The following is a 19,673-nucleotide window of genomic DNA, read 5'->3' on the forward strand; positions in this document are numbered from 1 at the left end:
CCTGCGACTAAGGCGGCAAAATGGAGGAGACGCCTCACGGTGAGCGCGCGGAAGGGGCGTGGGCGGCGGGCCTGAAGGGACAGGAGCTGCTCTAACTGTCATTGATCGTGTCTCTGCGCAGACTGTCCCGGGACCGGCAGCGCCCAGGCAGGCCGAGGGTCCGCATGCCAAGGGTGCCCCAACCAGCAGCTATGCGCTTCGGGAGCTGGCGCGGTTCCGGACCCAGGTGAGGAAGGCAAAGCCTGAACAGGAAGAAGTGGGGCGTATGGGAAAACTGGGCGGTGACGGTAGGAGGGATCTGAAGAATGATTGATAGGGACGGGGCGTGGAGAAGTCGCGGGGCTGAGGGGCGGGACTTGAGAAATGAGTGACTGGGGCGGGGCCCGAGGGGCAGGGCCTTTAGGCAAGGATCAGGGAAAGTGGCAGGATGGGGGTGGAGCCTAAGGATCAGTGACTAGGGTGAAATCAAAAGGTAAGAGAAATGGGGCATAGGAGAGAGTGGGCTGGATTGAGGGGTGCGGCTAGAAGTTAGAGGTTTGAGTGACAGTAACTGGCCTGGATGAGGCCACCAGCAGGAGAATAGGGTATAAACTTTGAAGACAGTTTGGGCTTAAATCCTGGCTCCATCAGCTACTTTCTTTGGACAGAATTTCTTTTAAAGAGCTATTCTTCCATTCATCCAACAGAAATATGTATTAATCGGCCCCTAGGCACAGTGCTCTGAGCTGGGAGTATAGCTGTGAAAGAGAGGTCACTGCTCTAGTGGATGTTGGTTTAATAGGGGAGGCCCACCATAAACAAGTAAGCAAGCAAATAAGTCATCACAGCAATAAGTACCTTGAGGGTCAAATTGGAGGGTGGGGAGGGCTCTGGGAACCCACTAAAAGGAACTTTAAAAGCAGGAGGCTGCAGAAGAATTTTGAAGGAGTTCAGAGAGAGACTTGGGTTCGATTCTTGGGTCCCACAACCAATATTGACATTGAGCAAGAGTCTTAGCCTTCCTTAGCTTGTTTCCTCACCAGTAATGGGAAGAAAAAGTTAACCTCACAGTGTTGTTTGAAGGATTTGAAATAAGGTGGAATAGTGAAAGCACAGCAAATGTCTGATAAGTCATAGTCATCAATGACCGGTACTTACCAAGTGCCTGCTGCGTGTCAGGGTTTCTCACCCTGGGCACTGTTGACATTTGGAGCTGGATACTTCTGTTTTGTGGGGGCTGTACTGAGCATTGTCAGATTTCTAGCAGCATCCCTGGCCTCAGCCCACTCTATGGCAGGAGCACCCTTCCTTGTGACAACTATAAATGTCCCCAGACATTGCCAAATGTCCTCTGATACGTTTTGCCCTCAGGTTGGGAATCATTACTATAGTCATACCCTGAATAATGATATTTTGGTCTATAATGGACTGCATATATGGCTGTGGTCCCATGAGATTAAAAGAGGGTTGGAAATTCCTCTTGAAAAGCATTCCTCACATGCCTGTGGTGATGTTCAGTAAACAAACCTATGTGCTGCCAGTTGTATAGAAGTATAGCACATATAATTATGTACAGTACATGATAATGCTAATAAACAACCATGTTACTAGTTTATATATTTACTACAGTATATTATACTTATTATTTTAAAACAGCATGCTGTGTTACACTGACAGCTGCCTTATACTTCTCATGTGTACCTTTTGATTACATCATCTTTGTGCTTGATTTAAACTTGTGTTGTTTCGTGCAGTAACATGCTGTATAGGCTTGTAACCTAGGAGCAATAGGCCATACAATATAGCCTAGGTTTGTAGTAGTCACTGCCACTAGGTTTGTGTGAGTGCATTCTACGGTGTTTGCAGGATGAAATTGCCTAACAACACATTTCTCAGAATGTATCCCTGTCATTAAGTGATATATGGCTGTATATTCAAAGCTCTGTTTTGGAGCTGGGAATAAAGTGGTGAATGAACACTTCAGGACCGAGTCCCAGCCCCATGAAGCTTATATTCTAGGGAGAGACAGATAAACCAATAAGTAAAAAAATGACAGATATGATGATAGCCTTATTTTCTTTGTAGCTCTCGTTTACTACCATTGACTAGGTGGTATTTCAGTCATGATCCTTTGAAACAGCCCTGAGGACTTAGTTGCTTCTAGCCCTTTGGAACAGTCACATCTGGGATTTAGTTGGAGAACGTTATCACCTGAATTGCTTTCTTTGCAGCCATGGAGGAAATCAAAGAGAAAATGAAGACCGTGAAACACAAAATCTTGGTGTTGTCTGGGAAAGGCGGTGTTGGGAAAAGCACGTTCAGTGCCCACCTTGCTCACGCCCTAGCAGAGGATGAAAACACACAGGTGGGACCTCAGGAAAAACTGGGAGAGGCTCCTGTCTGAGGGTTTGTGATAGCTTGTAGAGAACTGGTTCCTTAGACTAAGTTGAATTGGTCTCTTTGAATTTAGCTCCCTGCAGAGAGATTAGGAAACAAACAGCAGTCAAGCAGTGAAACGATACTTTTCATTGGATGCTCTCAATACAAAAGTAGATAGCAGGTGTACATTTCTCTTGGCATGCTGATTATTTATGTTCAGACTTCTATCTCATTATTAACTCATTTTTGCCTTTTTCTAGGCCAGGGATCTACAAACTATAGCTCACAGCCAAATCCAGCCCATCTCTTGTCTTCTTATGGCCCGTGAACTAAGAATAACTTTTATATTCATAAATAGTTGCTTTTATTTTATTTATTAATTGTTTTTTGTTATTTTGGGACTTTTGTTTGTTTTTAAATAGTTGCTTTTAAATTGTTATGTAAGTGCCTACATAATAGTCTTAATTTGTCCCATGAAGCCTAAAATGTCTTCTGTTTGGCCCTTGAAGAAAACATTTGCTGGCCCCTGTACTAGACCACTAACTTATACCCAGGTACCCAGATGAGCAGGAACACTCAGTACCCAGGGCTGCTCTCTGGATTTCAGCCTTAATAAAAAAGTATGGTAGAGCAGGGAAAAAGAAAAATACTTCTTACCAAAAAGATCCAGTGGAAATGTACAATACCTGTGATTTTTAAAATACTGTGAGTTATTCATTGGGCACTCATGGTAGTTTTGCATTGACTTTAGACAATGATCCTGATATTCACTTTATCATTTTATATCTAATAAAACCATGATTATTGCAGTTTTCAGGTTTGTTTTTTAAAACACAGAACAAGCCTGGCTGGTGTAGCTCAGTGGATTGAGCGCAGGCTGCAAACCAAAGTGTCACAGGTTCGATTCCCAGTCAGGGCACATGCCTGGGTTGCAAGCCACAGCCCTCAGCAACCGCACATTGATGTTTCGCTCTCTCCCTCCCTCCCTTCCCTCTCTAAAAATAAATAAATAAAATCTTTAAAAAAAAAACCCACACAGAACACATTCTACCTTTTTGTTGTTTCCATACATGTCAGAACTGCTAGAATAGCATGGGTGTCTCTCAGAACCCATCTGCCTGACATGTTGATGCCTGGAGTGAGGGACCTTGCTGAGGACTTGTGTGTCAGTGCTGTGTGTGCTGTGGGTTAGAGAGCTTGCTAGTCACTCCATTTCAGTTGCCAACTAAATGCTGTTTTCTCCATCAGAACACTTCTGGGGGCCTACAGAAGAGTTCAGTGCAACCCAAATAGTTTTATTTTGTCTGTGTTGAAAGCCATTCCCTACCCTTTCATGGTCTTTGTATGTGCCTTCTTTCATACATTGTCTTCTGTATTTTTCTAACATTTTGAATATTGAAAGTTATTTTTTAACAGATTTTATTTATTTATTTTTAGAGGGAGAAGAGAGGGAGAAATAGAGGGAAAGAAGCATCAATGTGTGGTTGCCTCTTGCACACCCACTACTGGGGACCTGGCCCACAACCCAGGGATGTCCCCTGACTGGGAATCAAACCAGTGACCCTTTGGTTCACAGGCCGGCACTCAGTCCACTGAGCCACACCAGCCAGGACTGAAAATTATTTTTATATATAAGGGCTGACACTTTCACTTCAAGTTTCTTTTCTTACTCATTGACAAATGGCCCTTTACTTTTGTTTGATTTTTATTTTTAAAGATAGTGCTGGAAGGGACTGTAGAGGTACATTTAATATTGAAATTTCAAAATTGCCACATATTGCCTCTTTTAAAATTCTAAAAGCTGAGTAAATTTCAGTACTTTCTACTTGTGTGAAAACCATTCTACCTCAGTATGCAATAGCACCCTAAGGTCTCAATATGATAAAGGCTTTATTTTCTCCACAAAACAAACAACAGAAACAGTAAAGCCAAGTATAGTGGGCAAGGGGGATCAAGCCCACTATTCTCACATGAGCTCAAACACACACACACACAGCCCCTGAAACACGTCACTAGTATCCAAGAATTCCAGAAACACATTTTTTAAATTGTTGGGTTGCAAAATTACAATAGAATTTGGTGCAGGAGTTGGCAAACTTTTTATATCAGGAGCCAGATGGTAAATATTTTAGGCTTTGCAGGCCATACAGTTTCTGTTGCAGCTCTTCAGTTCTGCCCTTTAACATGAAGGCAGCCATAGATAATCTGTAAACCACGAGCTTGGCCATGTTCTAATAAAACAATAAAGTTTTATTCAGTAGCAATAAAGGCTACTGAAATTTGAATGTCAGATATTTTTACAACATGACAGAAGTATCCTTTCGATTTTTATTTTCCCAACCCTCTAAAAACGTACTAGCTTGTGGGCTGTACACAAACAGGTGGCAGCCTGGGTTTGGCCCTCCGGGTTGTAGTCTGCTGGCCCCTGGTTGGGTTTGTAACACCAGGAGCACCAGCACTGGCTGGGGAAGAACGTCTTTGGAGGATTGAAACCTTAGGCAGGCCATCGCCTTCTTGGGGCAGCAAAGTGGCTGGACTGGGTGATCTGTAAAGCTCAGCGTTCCTGTCACTCACTAGGGCTCTGAATTCTGCCTAATCCCTCATTTCTGTTCCGATCATTTCATAACGTGAAGAGCTGCTATCACTGACCTATGTGGCTTATATGGGCTTCTCTAGAATCTCGTATCTGCCATCCAGGGGTGCTCTAGGGATTTGGGGAAAGGGAGAGACTACTGGGGGTGGGGGACACTGGGCTTGGAGAAGGCTGCATCTGGACTGTGATGGGGACTGATGAATGGGGGTGGCTGAGGTGGTGGCAAAGGCACAGAAGTGGGGCCACCAGGGCAGACGTGGAAAGGCAGGCAGTCTGGGGGGATTGTTCCAGTGAAGGGAGCCAGGATGAGCCTGAGCCAAACCAGTACTTTAGGAGCATTGCTGTGGCAGTCAGCCGAGTGTGTGTTTGAGTAATGTTAGAGGGTGGTGGGAAGCCAGCCAGGAGGTGTTACTCATGTTCCCATGAGAGGGCCCAATGGTCCAACTAGGGCAGTAACTAGAACAAATGGCAGAGAACAAATGAGGGCAAAGTTGGGGAGACAGAAGAATCAGAATCTCCCAACTTTTGGAGAAGCGAGGAGTCAGAACTCTAGTTGAACATTTGGGGTGCAGTCTAACATGGTGACCAACAACACAGGCTCCGGAGTCACACTACCCAGGTTCACACCCCAGCCCCATCCACACCACTGCTGTGACCTCAGTAGATGAGTAGGCTCTCTCTGCCTTGGTTGTCTCATCAATAAAATGGGGCTCAGGCTGAGTGAGGTGATGCGTGTAAGTGACAAGTGCTTAACACAGTACCTGGAATGTAGTAAGTGCTGAAAAAAATGTCCTTGGTAGCAATCATTATTATTACTTTATTTCACTGCTGAAATCTAGAGAAATGATGATATTTCTGCTTTAGTGATAATGAGTTGGTAGCCTACCCAAAGTAAAGTGCTGAGCAGGTTCGAAATATACTTGTCAATTCATTCTTCTGTTAATCAACAATCAAAAATGGCAAAAGATCTCTTGCCATTTGAGGGTCAGATTTGTATTGGTCCATTGGCTAGCCAAGAAATCTTTTTTCTCATATTGCTCAGATTACCCAGAATAATTGTTGGTTTTAGAAGCTGTTGGGCATATCCTTCACAGCTTTGTAGAGACAGGCTTTCACCAGGTCAGTTGCAAGTAACCACTTGTGGATCAACAGCTATTTACATATAATTACACTTCCATATAATTATGCCCAGAAGTCCTCACTGCACACATGTCTAGACTTTGCAGAATACTGAAGGAAAGTACACCATCCGGTGTGCAAGGATGGCCAGAGAAGCTGCATTTCTTTATGCAGTGGTGTTTTTAAAAAATGTCAGCACTTGGGAAAGTGTATTTTCCCCAGCAGACTTACTTGTATCTGAAAGTATCACTGTCTCCAGAAGGTGCACAGTGTCAGCACATGGTGTATCTTGTAGATTAGTCAGATTGCACACATTCCTTCCTGCCCTAAACTCAGCAGAATGGTGGGAAGCACCCTGTCCCTTTTCTGACTCTGAGGAAGGCTGTTTGTGTTAGCACTCAAGGCAGGCAGGTGTCTGACAGCTTGTTGCAAAGGGCGTTGGAGCAAGAGGCAGAGAATTGGGAAACACTCCTGCCTGCTCGCAGGCGGGCTGGGAAATGTGTTCAGTTGTGGTTAAGGGAAGCGGAGGAGCCTGCCCTGTGACATCAAAGAAGCACATGCCATCTTTCCACTGCAAGTCACCAGCTTCCATAAATTACCACTTCATCTTGCCTAAAGATGAACTTGATCATTGAAGGAGCCATACTAGGTGCTTCAGGACTACAGAGTTTTTAGGCCCATCTCTGGAGTTTGTAGACTCTAAAGTTGGAAGAACCCTAACAATCTCCTGAAACATTTGTTTCACAGGTCAGAAGCTGAGGCAGGAAGGGCTGGTGGAAGAGAACCAATCTGTGTGGTGACAGCCGTGGAGGGCCAAGAGTTGGGACTAGACCCCACTCCACCACGCCGTGGGTGGGAGAGGTGTGTCAGGGCTTCCTCTTCCCCTCAGGCTCTAGCACCTTCCACAGAGGCCCTGGTGAGAATGAATGCAGGCACTTAGCTAGTGTCTCTTAGCTAGGGTTCTCTGGCTTAACTTGAGTAGAAATTGAATTAATTGGATGGATATTGGGGATAGTGACAGAATCAACAGGAAGTTTGGAAGGGACAGGACAGAGGCCAAGACACAGGGTCACTGTGGAGATCTGGACAGCAGGAACATGTCACACAGCCTTTTTGGCCACCACCACAGGAGTTTAAACAGTCTGTTTCTTGTGTCTATCCTTGTGTCATTTCACTCACGATTCACTTCCTTGATTGTGGGGAGTTTAGTGCCTCAAAAGGAAACTGATTAGGTTGTTCCCAAATAATTTGGAGACCAGGCTAGAAACCGGGAGTATTGACAAACGTCTCTGTTAAGGTCGTAGTGATGGTATGATTTCTAAAATCATGAAGTTGTGATGTAAAGTGTCTATGGATCATTGACACCCATCGGTCCCCAAGTATCAGAGATCAAGAAGGCCAAGGAAGCCAGGTTGTCAAGTTGTGTCATTCTGTTGCACTCCGCGCTGAGTCCAGCAGAGAGCACATGAGGTATCCGGCTGAGCTAACGTATGAAAAGCTTTCCTAACCCGGATCTGAGAGCACATGAGGATGTAGGAGGTTGGGATCTGTTGAGAGGCTTCTGTTGAGAAGCAAGAAGTGAATTCAGGGCAAGTTCAACAGTTACCCCAGAGATGCTGCTCTTCATATCTAAGACATTAGAGCTTGCCAGATGAATACTAGCCAGCTTTTCGGAGAGTTCCTGAAGGCCATTTCAGACCTCATTTATCACACAGGGAAAGCATGGTGTTTGGGGTGGAGGGAGTCATCCAGGGCTGCACTTAGTACTAGCAAAGAGGTTTTCTAGATATCCTTCTTATTTTCACTTCCTTTTCTGGAAGTTGAGCCTAAGCTATTATTAAACTTTAGGATCACAGGAAAATGGGATTTGGTCAGAGCCCAGCTCCTCACTAGGCCCCATCAGGTAGTGGAAAGAACCCTGGCATTGGAGTTGGAAGACCTCAGTCTGTGTCCCAGCTCTGCTCCTTGCTCATTGATCAAGTCACTGGGCCCCCCTGAAACTTTGGTTTCCTCTTCTTTAAATCAGAGATGACACCCACCCCCAGGCACATGATAAAGTCTAAGTAAACAGTGCCAAGACCTGAATTTCCAGCTGACCTGACACCCGGGTCCTCAGGATCACCCTGGAGCCCCGTCAGACTGGGGCCAGGACAGAGGGAGTCAGTGTGGATGTGCACTCCCAGGTTCTCTTTTGGAGTCTTGAACTGTGTCTCCAGGGCTGGGAAGATAAATGTTGGAACTTCCTCGTGAGGTTCTACTTGGTTCATGTTTGACCCACATTCTTCCCACCTTCTCCCATCTCTCTTTTTCTTGGAGGCAGGACCCTATTGCTCTCCCAACTGTGTGTATGTGGAGGATTGCATGTTCAGTACGTTAACTGTTCTGGTCTCTTGTTCCCCAGGTTGCTCTTCTAGACATTGATATATGCGGCCCGTCAATTCCCAAGATGATGGGATTGGAAGGAGAACAGGTAAGAGCTGTTACAAAAATGGTCAAGTGGTCTCTTACAGCAAACTGTAGTGCTAAACTATTCAACCTAAACAAAGGAGTTAGCAGAGCCCATGGATTTTGACATGGACGTGAAGAAACCAGGTAAATGTTCGCTAATCCATCTGTCTACTTTAACAACAACTGTGGATTGGGAGGTTGGGGAGGATTATGAACAAAGTTCATCCAAAGCATTCAAGAAGTTGGTTTTGGTACCTTCTCAGAGAGGAAGGGAAACAGCAAGTGAAATGAAGAAGTAAGACACGGAAACTTAGCTGTGACTGGGAAAGCTAGACCAGGGTTGGCTGGGGGTTTGTACCCTGGAAGCAAGGGAATGTTTCTGCCTTGTGGTCACCTTTGGGGAACTGAGACTGTGAAGCAGGCAAGTGACATGGAGTAGAGGTAGGGGCAGAGCCTCAGCAGTCTGTGCAGGTGCTAGTGCCTCTCCCTTCAGAGTAGCAAGAAGTAATCCAAGGAGGAGTTCCCCCAGGGTTGGTGCTTTAAATCTGGCTGGAGGGCTAGGCTGTTCCAGAGGTGTCAAGATTAATTCATTCTTTACTTAAGCGCTGACTCTATTCTGGGTTCTGGGTACAGTGGTGATCAAGGCAGAAAAAGACCTGGGCCCTCCTGGAAAGGAGCAGGTGATAGATAACAGAAAGCTAAGGCAGGGTGGTAAGGGGACAGACAGGGTGTAGCAGGGCTTGCACGGGAGCTGCTCTCTGGGAGGGGGTGGTCCAGAGCAGCCTGCTACAGAAAGCCTAGGAAGGGCCTTCTTGGCTGAGGAAAGTGCTGGAGCCCTGAGGCAGGAGAGCTGTGGTTTTCTCTGCAAAGTGGCCGGTGGGGTGGGGGCTCAGGGAGCTGGAGAGCAGCCAGAGACCAATGGAGCCATTCCAGGCTCCACTGTGCTCAGGGGTTGGGATTTATTTCTGAGGGTGCTAGGAAGGGTGTGATCCCATGCTGGGTCAGGGTCCAGCAGTAGGATCAAACATCTGTGGCCATATACCCTTGAGTAACAAGCTTTGTAGCACATACCCACAGTGTAGGTATACATTCATTGTATTTACTTATAAGTGATATATATACACTACTTAGTGTACCAGTATATAAGTATTTTATGAAAATTTGAAATTTTTAAATGGTGAGATAAAATAGAATCTCGACTGTTTTCTTCTCCTACACTATTAGGTCATCATGTTTACCCCTCTCTGAAGACCAGTGACTTAAAGAACAAGGATAAGTAGGAATGTATGAGTTTAAAAAAAACAGTGAGACTTCAGAGCCAGACACAAATGATGTGGTTGCATTTCTGTGAGATGCCTGAAACAGGCAGTTGTAGAGACAGTCTGTCCATCGTCACCTATTTCTGGGAGGAAGTGTGGGGACTGGGGGCAACAGTTAGGAGGTACAAGGTATCTTCTTGGAGTAATGAAAATGTTCTAAAATTGATTGTGGTGATGGTTGTACAACTGTGTGGCTATCCTAAAAGCTATTAAGTTGTACACTTTAAATAGGTGTATTGTATGGCATGTGAATTATGTCTCAGTAGAGCTGTTTTAAAAAGCAAAACTTCATTAAGAAAAACAGACTTTCTGTTTTGGCTCCTGTGTCGCTCTAATTTCTAAGATTGATGTGTAATTGGGAGTTGCCTAAGTTCTAGCTTTATAACAGAGGTGATGTGAAGTTGAACCCTGGCTATCGATGAACACCTGTGAAGGAGAGTCTGACTCTTGAAGTAGCCCCAGTGAGCTTCTCATGCACACCCTTTCTCCCAGTTCTTGCCCCCTGGGGACAGTAGGCCAGAGCTGAAGCCCAGGCCACTGACAGGGCAGGTGCTGTGTCACCTGGCTCACTAAAGGTACTTTCTTCACTCCCAGACTTTTAGAGGCAACCTCACTGCTCCACAGTTACCTGATTTTCTCAGTATCCCCTCAAAGAATTTGTCACTCTGAAAATACCTCAGATCCCAAATTATATTTGAACTCAGGTAACTTTGGTTCCCTGACTATATGTCTAAGCAGTTTCAAAATAATCCAATTTGGTAGGGAAAAGTGTATTTTTTAAGTATATTTTATTGATTATGCTATTTTAGTTGTCACAGTTTTTTCTTCCCTTTATCCCCCTCTACCCTGCACCCCCTTCCCTCCAGCATTCCCCTCTTAGTTCTCATGTCCATGAGCCTTACATACAAGTTCTTTGGCTTCTCCATTTCTTCTACTATTCTTAACCTCCTCTTATCTATTTTGTACCTACCATTTATGCTTCTTATTCCCAGTACCTTTTCCCCCATTCTCCATCTTCCCCCTCCCCACTGATAACCCTCCATGTGATCTCCATTTCTGTGATTCTGTTCCTGTTTCAGTTTGCTTAATTTGGTGTTGTTTTTGTTTTTAGGCTCAGTTGTTAAGTTGTGAGTTTGTTGGAATTTTACTGCTCATAGTTTTGATCATCTTCTTTTCTTAAATAAGTGCCTTTAACATTTCATATAGTGAGAGCTTAGCAATGATGTACTCCTTTAACTCAACCTTATCTGGGAAGTAGTTTATCTACCCTTCCCTTCTAAATGAAAGCTTTGCTGGATAGAGTAGTCTTGGTTGTGGGTCTTTGCCTTTCATAACTTTGAATACTTCTTTCCAGCCCCTTCTTGCCTGCAAGGTTTCTTTGGAGAAATCAGCTAATAGCCTTATGGGAACTCCTTTGTAGGTTACTGTCTCCTTTCCTCTTGCTCCTTTAAGATTCTCTTCTTATCTCTAATCTTGGGTAGTTTAGTTATGCATCTTGGTGTGTTGGGACTCACTAGGCTTCTTGGACTTGAATGTCAGTTTCCTTTGCCAGACTGAGGAAGTTCTCCTTCATTATTTTTTCAAAGGGGTTTTCAGTTTCTTGCTCTTCCGCTTCTCCTTCTGGCACCCCCATGATTCAGATGTTGGAACATTTAAGGTTGTCCCAGAGATTCCTGAGCCTCTCCTCATTTGTTTGACTTCTTATTTCTTCATTCTGTTCTAGTTGAATGTTTATTTCTTCCTTTTGTTTCAAATCATTGATTTGTGTCCTGGTTTCCTTCCCTTCACTGTTGGTTCCCTGCACATTTTTCTTTTCTTTTTTTTTAACTTGGAGATTTCTGACTTCAATCCACTGACTATGACACTTATTCTTAGGAGTTCCAGAGTGTTATTTTTTCCCTGTGTATTTTTCTTTATTTTACTTTGTATAACCTTCAGTCTCCTTTTATTTTCATCCGTACTCAGTTGTTTCTGTGAGCATCCTGATTACCAGTGTTTTGAACTCTGCATCTAATAGGTTGGCTATCTCCTTGTCACTTAGTTGTTTTGTTTTTTTTCTGGAGTTTTGATCTATTCTTTCATTTGGGCCAGATTTCTTTGTCTTGGCACACCATTCTGTATGAATGTTTCTTCTTTAACTCCTTGGTAGTCAAACTTACATACAATTCAATTGTCTGGCAGTTCTGGTTGTTTCTTGTTGTAAAAGTGGTTGTTGTCCATCTTTTGGCTGTGCGAGGAAGCAAAGCTTATACACACCTATGCCTCCATCTTGGCTGGAAGTCCCAGGGTATTTAATTATAGCTTTAATTAATCCGCCTCCCCCGAAGCTATTCATTCCCTATTAAGAGTTTAGTAGTAGCATTTTGGACAAATTGTATTTTATAAAATTGTTTTCTTACTGTGTAAAATTTGTCTGTGCATAAAGTGACCAGGGTGCAGAATTTACAAATGAATCTCGATGCCCATGTTCACACAGGTTCACCAGAGTGGCTCGGGCTGGTCTCCAGTGGTGAGTTTTCACCTGTTTGCCTTATTTTCAAGGTAGTGAATTATGGGTCATGTGTGCATAATGGGTATGTGGTGGGCTGGCAACATTGTTTTCAACCCACCTGTTTATCAGTCAACACATATCTATTGAGACACTTTTCCAGGCATAGGGACTACATTTAGGGCCAGGGACTGGCAAACCGTTCCTGTAAAAGATCAGGCAATAAGTATGTTCAGCTCTTGGGCCATACACTCTCCATTATTGTAGGTCAGAAGTAGTGGTGTGTAAATGAATGACCATAGCTCTGTTCCAGTAAAACTTGACGTACAAAAACAGATGGTGGGCCAGGTTTGGCCCCCCAGGTTTAGCCCATTGAGGACGTGATACTCACTTATTCCAGCTGAGCTGACTATCATTGCAGCTGTGGTCATACGATAGCTCTTTGCGCGCCCCCAGTTTGGTAACTTTCCTTTTTCAAAAATGATCTGTAGATCCAAAGAGTGAATATACTCATAGATCACACAGTAACATTGTCCCTAAAATGTTTTTTTTCCAGCCGGAAAAGACATAGGGAAGTGCCTTGTGCTATGGCTTTAAGTAAAATGTTTTTTGCCTCATCCTCTCCAGTTCCTGGAAGACAACCTGGGGGTGATGTCAGTGGGTTTCTTGCTCAGCAGTCCCGACGACGCCGTTATCTGGAGAGGACCAAAGAAAAATGGTTTGCCCCTCTGCTTTCTGTCTTTGATCGCATTCTTCCCAGGGCAGAACTCTGGGTTTCCCGTGCCCCGTCCTGTCTGGAGCAGCAGTCTCCTGCTGGGCTCCGCAGGGCAGGATTGTTAAGCACCCAGTTGCCTCTTTCTTCACTGGTTGAAGACAACTAATAGAAATACCAGTTTTTGTTTTACAGATTTTAAATTCTTTTATGGGTTTGTTTCTCCAGAAAACTATGTAGCCCTGAAATTATTTGCGTTGTGGTTTTGTAGTGGCTTATTTGTGTCAGAGAGAGAAGTGTATGAGGTGAAATCTATACCAGGTTGATTGGACACTGAGGCTTAGGGTGACAATCCAAAAGTGTCACTTAGGGCAAGATCCCTCAAACTCGGCACTGTGGACATTTGGGGCCAGATAATTCTGTGTTAGGAGGGGGTGGGCTGGGCTCTACACCACGGGTGTTAGAGGTACTCCTGGGCGCTGGATGCCAGTAATACCCCCTCCCTCCTCATGGCAACCAGAAATGTCTCCAGACATTGCCAGAAGCACTGATTTTGAGTATAGACCAAATGTATGTGTACATGAGGATCAAAGCTGTGTTCCTGAAAGAATCCTAAATACAGTAAAGGGAAAAGAGAAATCTGGCATCAGTGTGGATTCCTCCTTTCAGGCATGATCAAGCAGTTCCTCCGAGATGTGGACTGGGGAGAGGTTGACTACCTCATCGTGGACACCCCACCCGGGACTTCTGACGAACACCTCTCGGTCATCCAGTACCTGGCCGCAGCACACATCGATGGGGCGGTGGTAATCACCACCCCTCAGGTGAGCGAGTACCTGGAGGGAGCTGGGCCCAAACCACGCCACCTGGAAAGCTCTCTTCCTCACAGGGCCCTGAGACCTTGGTCTCCAGATGGCTCTGCAGAAACCTCGTTTATCTTTGGTCCAGGCACTTTCCATTGACAAATAAGTGTTCCACAGTCAAATTTTTGGGTCCAATAGTGGTTTAGAGCTGCCTTTTAATTTCCCCTCACAAAGCCAGCGAGACAGTTGGTGCTGTTATAGTTTAGATTGGTCGCTTCACCCTTACTGTGCTCGTGCCTCCGGTCCTCACAATCTGCAGGGCCTCTGTACATTTCAAAACAATTCGGGAATTCTCCCCAGGTTTCCATAGAACCAGCCCCAGGCATAGATGGGGATTTCTGGGCAAGCTGCTGTGGTCCTTGCCTCTTCTTTGGTCTTTGCCAGCTCCTTGTATCCCACGAGGCTGTGGGATAGAGGCTGCGCCACAAGGCTGTGCTGAACCCAAACCGAATATAAATCCAGCAGGCAATAAAAGCAGTCATGTCTATGTTGTACTTTATTATTATTGCCATTGATCTTAATGGGTCCCAAGAAACTAACAGATAATTCTCTTCAGCGATAATTCTCTTCACAATATTCTTTTCCACTCCTGAGAAAGCATAATAAAAAGTGTATATCTTAGTTTGCCTCTAAATCAGTCAGTGCAGCCCCGCATCCTTCACCAAGCCCTCACCTTACTGAGCATTTACTATGCCTAGGCCCTGGGCCAGGTACCAGGGCAGTAAAACAGACTGGGCCTCCCTCATGGTCCATGCGGTTCACTGAGGAACGTGGCACAGTGGGCCATGTGAAGGCGCCCAGATCAGGGAGTGGTGTGACGGGAATCATGTCGGTCAGATCACTCTGTGTCCCTGTGGAGAGATGTGGTGGGGGCACATGGAGAAGCAAGGCACTGCTTAGGTGGCTAGAGACGGGGCATCTGGCTCAGGGATGTGGGTGGAGAAAAGATGGACTTGTCCTCAGGAGTGTTTTCTACTAAATTGTGGAGACCTAGCAAGGGCCCCAGTGAAATTACTTAAAAGCTGGAATGTACCACTCGGGATATGGATGTTGGGGAAGGTTTTCTGTGTGTGGAAGCAAGGGGCCTATGAGAGGCCTCAGCACTTTCCATTCAATGTTGCTGTGAGCATTAAGCTCCTCTAAAAATAAAGTACTAGGAAACAACAAAAATCTAGTTGACACAAAGATGGTTTCTCCAATATCACAGTTGTTGTGAACGGAAACAAGGAGTCCCCTAGGGTTCAAGAAGAGGGGACAGACTGAACAGGTGCTGGCTTTTCCTCAGGAAGCCATGGGCGCACACTCTACAGGTGTGTGCCGTTTGTAGAGAACTCTGGGAAATGTGACTTCAGGCTAGGGGCACCCACTTCCTCCGAACTCTTCACATCTGGCACCTGATCCAAGAAATAGTGCACACTTTGGCCCGGCGTAGTATGCTGATGAGAAAGTAAACAAGAAAGTAGATGCTGAGATATGTTAAAAGGTCACTTTCCTGTAGATTTATTGTACATTTGATATTTGGCTATTCAGGTTTATCCTCTCAGGGTTTTGTGGGGGATAAATACAGCCTGGGCAGCATAGCACATGGTCAGCACTAAATAAGTACTCATTAAATAAATGGCACATGTCTCTAAGACTTTATGATGGTAACCCACTGCATTGCAACCGTCCCTCAACCATGCAGACACTCTCTTTCTTGTACTTGAACCTTGAAACAGCTGGTCTTTTGAATCTTGATAGGAGGTGTCCCTCCAGGATGTCCGAAAAGAAATCAATTTCTGTCACAAGGTGAAGCTGCCCATCATCGGGGTGGTAGAGAACATGAGCGGCTTCATCTGCCCTAAGTGTAAGGTGAGCCTGCTGTCCGACCCGCCCCTTCTTCTGCTGTCGAGGAAATAGTAGGAGCGGGTCTCTGTGAGCTGGTTCTGCTTGCCCCATGGTCTCCACAGGTGGGATCATGATTAAAATTCACCATTGCTGCTTTGATGAAAATTGTTTTGGTAGTTAGTGTTTCACATTCAAAATGGACATTGTTGAAGTTCCTTTAAAATGTGGTCCAGTCTTACGATTCTGAAACAAAGTCATGATTCTTCCCCCGTCTAACTTGCCTCGCAGAAAGAGTCTCAGATATTCCCACCAACCACCGGGGGTGCCGAGGTCATGTGCCAGGATCTGAAGATACCTCTCCTTGGCAAAGTGCCTCTGGACCCACACATAGGTGGGTGAGTCTAAACGCCCCAATTTGGTTGCTCAGTGGGCCTTCACAATCTGGGGCATGGGCCCCAGAACCTGCCCTCCAGGAGCCCACCCTCCAGCGGAGAGAAGCTGTGAGACATGCGTCAGGTAGCCAAGGGAGCAGGCAGACCTCAGGGAGGAGAGGGGGTAGACTTGGGGCTGGAAAAGCAGGGTAGAGATCGGTCAAGGAAGTGCCTGAGTGCAGGAAAGCACTAGGAGAGGAACAAAGTGACTCATAGGGGACTGTTCTGGGACCTGTATTTCCCAGGCCCAGTCCTGGTACTGTGAACTCAGGGGCTTCCTGAGCTGCCTCCACCAATTCCCATGGTAGCTCCACTGCTACCATGCCCTCTCACCCTGGGCTCCTTCCCTCACTTGGGTCTCCTTGTTCCATGGGGCAGTGCCCTTGGGGAGTCGAGGAAACGACAGTTCCACAGTGGGCCTCACCAGGTCCACCTATGGTTGGGGAGCAGCTGTGGGTCGTGGAACCCTAGCTCCTGCTTCTCTAGCAGTGCTCAGCATCTGGGGAGCAGTGCCGGGGGGCGGGGGGTGGGGGCGCTGACCGCAGGGGTCCACCCAGGATTGGCAGTGGGCAGAGCAGATGGAGGAGGTGAGAACACCATGTGGCTGCTGGGGCAGGCCCCAGCATCTTGCTCACCCGCACACTGGGTCAGCATGTGGCCCCAGGGACAATGCGTGTCCACAGCAGGGCGTTGGAGTGGACAGTTTCGTGAAAGATTAGCAGATGGATTGATACCAATGTGGAAGGACCCCCAAGATGAAATTATACAAGGAAAAAGCAATGGGTATAACATGTATATTTTATGCCCCCATTCATTTTCTGTTTTTTTTTTAAGTATGTGGGTGTGTATGTGCATATATATACCATGTTGATATGCACATCTTATTTCTAGAAAGACATCTAAAACACTGGTATTCTCATTTGGACTCTCTTTTATGGTATGGCATTTTGTATTCCATACCTTTTTTACCATGTGCATTCATTATCATTTTACTCAAAAGAACTAATTAATCTTTTAAAATACAGACACCCAGGAGCTGCCGAATCTGTTCTTTGTGGGGCCCTGGAATCTGGTTTGTAGGCACACACACTATACACCATTGGCCAGGTGGGGGGCCGAGCTGTGTTGAAATGCGAGCCAGGGTCCCTGCTGGACAGAGAGGAAGCAGGTGAGGTTCTTTGAGACCCCTGGCGGTCTTTCTGGGCTTTGCTCTTCCTCATGAATGTAGTGGGTTCAACATCTTCTTCATCATAGGCATGGGAAGAACCCCAGGGTCACGTTGCCAGTTTGTTTTTTTTAGGGACTTAATTTTCTTTCATTTGTTTCTTTAAGGTAAGAGTTGTGATGAAGGACGGTCTTTTTTGATTGATGTGCCAGACTCACCAGCCACATTAGCCTACAGGAGCATAATTCAAAGTAAGTGTTCATGTGAGTCTTGTGAATCCAGATGGCTGTGGAGCCAGGAAGCAACACAAATGAGCGAAGTGGGCTGGGTACGAGACGATCCCATTTAGGATCACAAATTGTCACTGCCACACGACAGTAAGGACAGGGGGTCTGGGATGACCTGGAGAGTCTCTCCTTTGGCCCAGGAAGCCAGGAGTCAGTGAGAAATCTTTCAGTACATCAATATTGTGAAATAAGTCATAGTTTAAAAGACACAGTGAGGGTGAATTTTAAAGCATAGGAAATACATCTGAGTAAAGCTGTGAAAAGCAAATTAAGGAAAAAAAAACACACACAAAGCCTCATGAGCCAAACCAAGCCCGCATGCAGGCCTGATTCCCCTGGATGTAGGGCAGAAGTGTCAGTATTACAGCTCAGAGGCTTGGTATGTCTTGGTTTTTATTGCCCAGTAAAGTGGTGTCAGGGGCAAATGACATCATTCCCAGGCTTCTTGACCTACAGAATGGACCAAGGAAAGGCCTCCAGCTGGTGGTTTAAAGCACAGATGGGCAGTGCGTGGTATTCAGGTCACTCTGAAGATTCAGAGCCCCAACAGAAATGGGGCTTTTTAGGGTATCAAGTCCTCTGGGGATTCCATCCCCATCTAGAAGCACCCTGGCCAGGCACAGGGCAGGGCTGGTTGGGGGACTAAGGAGTCATCACTGCTTCTCTGCCTGGCATCTTGTTTTCCAGGAATCCAAGAGTTTTGTAGTCTCCGCCAGCCAAAAGAAGAGAGAACCTCATTAGCCCCTGAAACACAGCGGAACGTTCTGGACGAAAGCAGCCCGTCCTAACCAGCCCAGGCAGAGTAGGGGATCGCAGGCAGAGGGACCAGACTCTGGAGCAGGGTGAAGTCACTTTTGCAGAGACACTTTAATCATCTAATATTTGTACAGTTTTGTTTAGAACATATGTAAAGGGCATTCTTTACAAATGTGCCATTTAAAAAATAAAAACATCTCCTCAAACCTTTCCCAAGGCCTGCTTCACTGAAAATCCAACAGTTTGTTGGTCGTGGAATTCTTCTCTGCTGTAGGCTTGTTTGATTACAGACCCTCTCATGTCAGTTACTGTCGCCTCTGAAGACAAGTCTGGAAAGGAAGCAGAGATGACGTGTGGCTTCAGTGCAGAATACACAGCCGTAGTCCTGGCAGTCCATCACCTTAACCGCTCGGCCACCCAGTCCCACTCACAGTCATGGTTCTAAACAGCATAGTCCACAGTTACTCTTCAGCTTGAGGAACAGTTAGAATATTAATTGAGCCTCAAGCTAAGGCTTGTTCTGAGGGTGATACAGCTGAGGTAGTCAAAATACCTGTGAGAAGCCCGAAAATTGTCCGCATACACGGAGTTGGGGGTCTGTGTCAACACTGTGTTACACTGCATTCAGTGATTCCCAGTGTCATATAATACATTTCATAGGGATTTTGTCAATTACATAAAAAGGAAAGACATATAAAGTCTAGAATTATCTACGTTGCTGTGAGACGCTCACTCTTTGCATGACAGATGCACAGGAACTGAGATGGTGGAGAGAAGAGAAAATTCCTGTTTGTCATCTTACTGTGGGCATAAGTGCCCACAGTAAGGAGGGTGGGCAAATCCCCTTGTTCTTTCCCTCCCACTCTCTCATTTCCTCCCCGCCCCCCCCCCACCCCGATCCCCTTCATGTTTGCACATGTGGTCAAACTGGACAAGTCCAATGTGAGGAAGTTGGGACCCTGGTCAAGGGTGATAAGGTCACAAAGCCCCAGGAATGCCCGGCACCCAGGCTAGTTCCCGCCTGGCTCTGCACCTGGCCCTCAGGCCTCAGGGAAGCCCACCCAGACCACAGGCACAGCTGAGCGCCAGGGAGCTGCTCTCCTCACAGGCCCCCAGCCCTGCACTGTCCAGACCCTGCCTAAATCCCACCTCTCACCTAGCACTTGTGGATCTCCAGCCCCTCCAGGCCAGGCTTCTGAAAGTCACTTGGGCAGGCCTGCAAGGGAAAAGTCAGCCATGGTTTTCAGTCCCCACCTGTGCGTGGCCCAATTCTGGTTCAAATCCAGAGCAAACCCATAATGTACCAA

The 19,673-nt window shown here is 46.0% G+C and overlaps 2 protein-coding genes across 4 annotated transcripts in view; one reads left to right on the plus strand and one right to left on the minus strand.

The window, feature by feature from the left end:
* Window positions 1-18,577, plus strand: NUBP1 (NUBP iron-sulfur cluster assembly factor 1, cytosolic). Of its 3 annotated transcripts, XM_045819606.1 has the most exons (11): window positions 1-39; window positions 122-226; window positions 2,211-2,344; window positions 8,472-8,540; window positions 12,314-12,346; window positions 12,953-13,043; window positions 13,707-13,861; window positions 15,641-15,751; window positions 16,016-16,118; window positions 17,491-17,574; window positions 18,298-18,577. In XM_045819606.1, the coding sequence occupies exons 1-11, from the start codon at window positions 21-23 to the stop codon at window positions 18,396-18,398; spliced, it is 1,005 nt and encodes a 334-aa protein (XP_045675562.1). In that variant the 5' UTR covers window positions 1-20; the 3' UTR covers window positions 18,399-18,577. The 3 variants fall into 3 exon arrangements, with proteins under 3 accessions (XP_045675562.1, XP_045675563.1, XP_045675565.1); XM_045819607.1 differs by lacking the exon at window positions 17,491-17,574; XM_045819609.1 differs by lacking the exons at window positions 1-39; window positions 122-226 and adding an exon at window positions 451-472.
* The window catches only part of TVP23A (trans-golgi network vesicle protein 23 homolog A), a 24,711-nt gene continuing 23,598 nt past the window's right edge, over window positions 18,561-19,673 (minus strand). Inside the window, exons 7-8 of the mRNA XM_045819610.1 lie at window positions 19,523-19,582; window positions 18,561-18,695 (exon numbers count right to left, since the gene is read on the minus strand). Of these exons, the coding sequence (XP_045675566.1) occupies window positions 19,523-19,582 (60 nt within the window). The 3' untranslated portion in view covers window positions 18,561-18,695. The remainder of the gene's footprint in view (window positions 18,696-19,522; window positions 19,583-19,673) is intronic.

Source organism: Phyllostomus hastatus, unplaced genomic scaffold, assembly GCF_019186645.2.
Source record: "Phyllostomus hastatus isolate PE091 unplaced genomic scaffold, TTU_PhHast_1.1 phas_scaffold_385, whole genome shotgun sequence".
In the NCBI taxonomy this organism is placed as follows: Eukaryota; Metazoa; Chordata; class Mammalia; order Chiroptera; family Phyllostomidae; genus Phyllostomus; species Phyllostomus hastatus.

Excerpts from the sequence above, each read along its gene's own strand:
- NUBP1 (XM_045819606.1), top strand. Across the intron at positions 13,862-15,640 it reads TGGTAATCACCACCCCTCAG|GAGGTGTCCCTCCAGGATGT; the intron begins GTGAGCGAGTAC and ends GAATCTTGATAG. Across the intron at positions 17,575-18,297 it reads CTACAGGAGCATAATTCAAA|GAATCCAAGAGTTTTGTAGT; the intron begins GTAAGTGTTCAT and ends CTTGTTTTCCAG.